The sequence below is a fragment of the Belonocnema kinseyi genome, chromosome 10 (assembly GCF_010883055.1).
Source record: "Belonocnema kinseyi isolate 2016_QV_RU_SX_M_011 chromosome 10, B_treatae_v1, whole genome shotgun sequence".
NCBI classification, from domain to species: domain Eukaryota; kingdom Metazoa; phylum Arthropoda; class Insecta; order Hymenoptera; family Cynipidae; genus Belonocnema; species Belonocnema kinseyi.
Window position 1 is genome coordinate 64,691,432 of NC_046666.1, and position 6,005 is coordinate 64,697,436.

Sequence of the window (6,005 nt, forward strand, 5' to 3'; positions counted from 1 at the left end):
TCAATCTGAAAAATCTCTATCCCATCCACACACTACTCCTTTCCCCTGCCGAGTGAGTCACGCCTACCCCGAAAGGGAAATGGCTTAAGGGTGTAATAATAACATTTAAGCAAAAAACGAGAAAAAGCGGAACTTTTTTGAAAATGGGGACAAAATAGTAATTCTTTTAAAAAGGGACATAAGAAAAAGAGTGTAAAGGCAGTGATTGCTTAAGAAGTTTTTATATCTACAAAGTTAATTAAGTTGAAAAATACGTACGAACACACTTCCTGATGAATAGCCTGCTCGAAATGTTCAGTGTTTACAATAGCACGAACTTTTCCTGCACTATTCTTGAACCAATATGGTGTCACTATTTCCACTTTGGCCTCGCATGCATCTACTCTGTAAAAAAATGTCTTGGTTATGAAACTAATTGCACATTTTTATAACAATTCTTTCGCTTTTAATTAAAATATTTATTAATTAAGTTTATGTTTTCTTCACATTAGTTTTTAGAGACTTTGGAAATAAGTAAAAGTATTTTTTCAAACTGTGCTATTTTTCCCTAATTTTCTGAATATGATCCAATGACGAAAAAAATTTTGGTTTAACATCCTATCGACGTCAGAAATAACAGTTTTTATTGATTTTAAAATTGATAAGCGTGTAGGATTTGCAATTAACTACATACAAAAAACATTTTTTTTTGCACATTTTAAAATAACTCTACATTAAAACTAGGATATTTTCTTGAATTTTCAAAATTCAAAAACAAAATACAAACTACAATTTTTTCGCTTGGTTCAAATAATTCAGTAAATTTTAGGATTTTTACTCCATCCTTCAACTAATCTAAAAAATTTAAGAATTTTACAAAACGTTTAAAAATTCAAAAAACCTACTCTGTAAAATCCTCAAGAATCTTCTCAACATTCTAGAATATTTTATGTTTTCAAATATTTAAAGTTCATATATTTAGAAATATTCTATAATCTTCCATTTCTCTCTGATATATTAACAAAATTTCAAATATGTTGTAGAATATTATGGAATATTTCAGTGTCATTCAAATTATTCGAAAATTTTTCAGAAACTTATCAAGTATTTCCCAGAATCCTCTGGAATATTCCAGATTTTTCTAGAACATTTAAGGATGTTTTACCACGTTCTGCAATATTTTAAAACCTTAAATTTGAAAATATTTTCATATTAATCAGAATAAAATTTTAACAAAAATTTGTTACAATCATTTCATGTTTACCAAATAGCATAGTTATTTCATAATTCTTTGTATTCTACGTGGTCACTTTTGTTTTTTCAACTCACTAAAAAAAAGAAATTTCGAAAAACAACGGCAGTTTTTCTAAGTTCTTGAAAAGGGATTTTCTCCAAAACCCCACTTTTAAAAAATTTAAGTTCTTTGTGAGGTGAATCTCTATATTTTTCTCTAACACTTATCACTTATAAAATATGGGTTTTTTAGCGAATCCACGTTTAAAAATTTTAGAAAAAATGACGGAAATTTGTAGTTAAAAACAACAAAATTTTTTACACTACTTCAAGGAACAGGGTTTTCCACCTCCCATGCTCGTGCGGGAAATACAAGATTTTTAAATAAATCAGCCAGTCCATCAAAATTCTATGTATTCTTTAAATGATTGTAAGAAGTATATACAATAACATTTTTGAGTAACCGTTGAAATACATGTCCCTTTATTTTCATTCTGGCATGATATATCCAAATACCAAATCATCCTGCCACAAAAGCTTGGCGATTCTGCCTGATTTAAAATCGAATTTGTCAAAATGAGCAACATATTTCCAAAATCTGCATTGATATTCCCCAATCTTTCAAAATTCAGTGGAGTATTTTTTAATATGTGCAAATATTTAAAAGGAGTACATTTTAAATTTTCTATAATCTTACCAATTTTTCTGTAACATTCAATCATTTTTGCAGTAATCCAGAATTTCCTAGTCATTGAAAAATATTCCAAAATAGCTTGAAATATTTTAAAAAATATTCTTAGACATTTCTAGTATCTTTAAAAACTTGTATAAAACATTAGTTTAAAATACTCTTTTACGCAATACCGAATCCATTTTAAATTATACCAGAATTGTCAGACGACCTGTTCAGGATTTGCTTGCCAATTAAATATGTTTTTGTATGTGGAAAATAAGGAGACATTTATTTTTAATGACATAGCGAAACTTTTACATTTATTGCCAATGTTTTACAATTTGAAGGGTCCGACATTTTTTTGGCAAATTTGACTTCAGAAACCGTACATGTTTAATAATAATACATGTCTGAATAAGTTACCGTATTTTTTCATGATAAAATAGTTAAAAACAAGCTAGTTACAGCTACTCTCCCAGAGGATATTCTTTTTCTAGTCATTAATGGAAACATTAAGCAATATTTAAATTTTAAACATAATGGCAGATTTTAAATAGAAAAATAATTGTATTTTCTAAAAAAAATTCTGTTGAAAAATCCACGATTTTGTTAAGAATTTAAATATTGCTTATTGCTTCGATAAAGAACGAGAAAAAGTGGTACTCTAACTAATTTCGCTGGAATTTTTCGTGTCAGATTATTCGGTCATGAGATATCGTATTCGGTCATGAGATATCGTGTACACCGCAAAAACGCCTCTTTTTTGGTCCTCTGGATGATTGGCTGTAACTCGCTTATTTGTCACTATGTTGCCATGACAAAATATTGTAACTTATCTATTAGGTGTGTTAGTTGAAGTTTGCTAGTTTTTTCAATAAAGAAAACAATTAATCCTCAAGGGAATATCAAAAAATTTTTATTCAAAGTATTGACCATTGGATTCTACACATTTTGCCCATCTTTCAGGCAAATCATGGATACCATTCCAGAAAAACTTTTTCTCTTTCGAGGCTAACCATTCGACGAGCCATTTTTCGACTTCTTAGGAATTGGCGAAGCGCTGCTCTGCGAGTGAGTGTCCCATCGATGCGAAAAGGTGATAGTCAGACGGGGCGAGGTCTGGAGAGTACGGCGGGTGAGATAATATTTCCCAATTCGATGCTTTTAATGTGTTCTTCGCCACTTTAACGGTATGAGACGGTGCGTTGTCATGTTGTAGAATAACTTTGCCATGTCTTCGGGCCCATTCCGGCCGTTTTTCGATCAACGCATGTTTCAAATTGATAATTTGTTGTCGGTAGCGATCCATATTTACCGTCTCACCCGGTTTTAATAACTCGAAGTACACATCACCACACTGGTCCCGCCAAACACAGAGCATTGTCTTATGGCCAAAGCGATTTGGCCTTGAAGTCGATGGGCCGACCTCACCAGGTGAAACCCATGATCTTTTCCGCTTTGGGTTGTCGAAATAAATCCATTTTTCGTCCCCCGTGACAATTCGATACAGAAAGGATTTCCTTTCGAAACGTTCAACCAGCATTTCACAAATGGTTTTTCGATTTTCCATTTGTCTATCGTTCAGTTGGTGTGGTACTCATTTTCCATACTTTTGGATTTTTCCCATGGCTTTTAAACTTTAGCAAATTGCTCCTCGGGTCACATTTAGTGTTTGTGCCAATTGTTGTTGCGATTGGGTTGGGACTTCATCCAATAACGCCTGCAATTCCTCGTCTTCGAACTTTTTCGCTGTACCAGGATGTTCATTGTCTGTTAAATGGAAATCTCCACTTTTAAATTGACGAAACCATGTCTCACATATTCTAATTACTGGAGCATGTTCACCATAAGTTTCTACGAGCAATCGATGAGCGTCAACTGATTTTTCTTTTGATGAAATGAGAAAAGCAACGAATGCCGCAAATGCGATTTACTTGGAACGAAACTCGACATATTCACTGAGGTAAACAACTATGATGCTATTATTTTGGCAGAATGTAATTGTGTATTTTTGAAGGTTATCGGTAAGTTAGGTTATCGGAAGGTTATCGGTAAGGTTTACGGTAAAACCGAAAAACTTCAACTAATACCCCTGGTAAAAATGTATTATTTGAATTCCACATTACTGTTTTAAAAGTGAATAAACAATTTTTCGGAAAAAATTAGTAAAAATTGCCTTTTTTCTATGCTTAAACCATACCTTGAGTAACCCTTTATAACGTTTGCGGGCCGTTTAGCTTCTCGTTTAAAATAAAAGCTTTCTCTTGAATGATCGTTACGGATACTGAATCACCTCTGTCTATCGCTTGCATAAATCATTCGAAGCCAGCAGTATCCAAAAGCACATCAATATTTTGCAACTATGTATCCATAAGAAAAACACTTCAAGTGGGAATCATATACATTTGCGTAGCGCATAACGAAGCAGTTATTTAACAAAAATTCACCTAATTTCATAAATATTAGATTATTTGTCTACGAAAAACACAATTTTTATAATTCTCACGTCAACACTTGACTAGTCGATGGGTGCCAGCTATCGTGCTTATTCGATATACAAACGTGTATAATTCCCGCTTGACAGTGCACTACGCGACGTGAGACAATGTGACGCAGTTACCCAGCTCCTTATTTTCTGCGTAAAAAACATATCTCATTGGCAAGTCAATCGTGAATAGACGCGGCCGCAAATTGAAATTACTCAAACATGATAAATAGAATTGATGAGAAAAGAGTTTATTAATACCTTCCACTATCGTTTGCATTTTGTGCCTTTGAAAATGACTGTCTAGGTTTTCTAATTTTGCTAAAATAGGAATCTCCTGATCCAGCATGTGGATCAGATTTGAGATCGTCACGAAAGCTTGGTCCGCCATCTGGAATATCGTGACTCGTTGCTGTTCTTTTTCTTCGAAATGTGGGGTCTTTTCTGGGTGGTGGAAACTCGGTCATTTCAAAATCACCATACATCCTCTTCATTAGAGCTTTATTCTCATCTATAAATCGTTCTATCCGTTCACTGAAAAATGTTAACATGAATTAATTCCAGTCCTTTTTATATTTTTAATCATCTAGATTACGGATTCGGGTGACCCAAAAATTCGACTTTCGATTTTTCGCGATGGATCCCTCACAATTTATTCGTTTTCCTTTTTCGACACATTGGGAATCTTCAAAAACATTTTCTTATTTTTTTAAGAATCTTAGAAAAATTATATTTATACAACTATCAAAACAAGCTGACAATATTTATTTCCTTGTTCTTAGATCTCAGAATATAATTTTAGCTTAAGTTAGGGTGTTTAAAAACTTTGAAAATGTAAAAATATATTTGAAATTTTCATTTTGTAGTAAAAATTATTCGAAGGATCTCGTCGTCTTGAAATTCGGGATGCCTAGCTAAATATTTTTCCCGTTTTCTAAAGTCGCCGAAAAAGTGCCCGCACAAATCTAATAAAATTCAGAATAACTAATGAATTATAAATTATAAAGAGTACTTACATAGGATAACTGTTCCCAGCAGTTGGACAAAAAAGCTGATGATTTTTTTTAATACAAGGCGCACCTTTGACTAAATCACCTCGAAGTTCCACTCCCAAAGCTACTGAAAGAGCTGTCCACAAGATCTGTAAATTAAAATTGTATACAGAATTAATTAAATCGAGGCCAAGCATGAATTAAAATTAATTCTGAAAATTCATAAATGGAAGAAAAAAAAGTCGTTTGAAAATGTTGCATATTGAAATTTAAAGTCGATAAATTAATATAATTACAATAATAAAAATCTGACCGCCTTGCGGGCACATTCTCATCCCGCGCTGCGCACACGGCTCGCGGTTTTGATCGGGCCTAAGGCGCGCGACTTTTGCTTTCCGCACTTCGCACTTGATAACTTATTTACCTCGTGCTTCGCGCTCGATAATGTATTTACCTTGTGCTACACGCTCGGTATTTTTATTTCCCCCACAATTATACATAGATCTTTTAAAATTAAAGGTCAATGCATCGACAACTGTTATTTGGTGATTGTGAATACTCTTTTGTTAAAACTCCTTCGCCTTTAATGAACACATTCTCATCACGTATTTCGTGCTTCGCACTCAGGTTTGTCCCTCAAATT

The 6,005-nt window shown here is 33.1% G+C and overlaps 1 protein-coding gene across 1 annotated transcript in view; it reads right to left on the bottom strand.

Moving 5' to 3' along the window:
- Nucleotides 1-6,005, bottom strand: part of LOC117181375 (protein spaetzle 3) — a 78,466-nt gene that overhangs the window by 5,085 nt on the left and 67,376 nt on the right. Inside the window, exons 5-7 of the mRNA XM_033373968.1 lie at nt 5,387-5,511; nt 4,632-4,904; nt 259-384 (exon numbers count right to left, since the gene is read on the bottom strand). Coding sequence (XP_033229859.1) covers nt 259-384; nt 4,632-4,904; nt 5,387-5,511 — 524 coding nt within the window. The remainder of the gene's footprint in view (nt 1-258; nt 385-4,631; nt 4,905-5,386; nt 5,512-6,005) is intronic.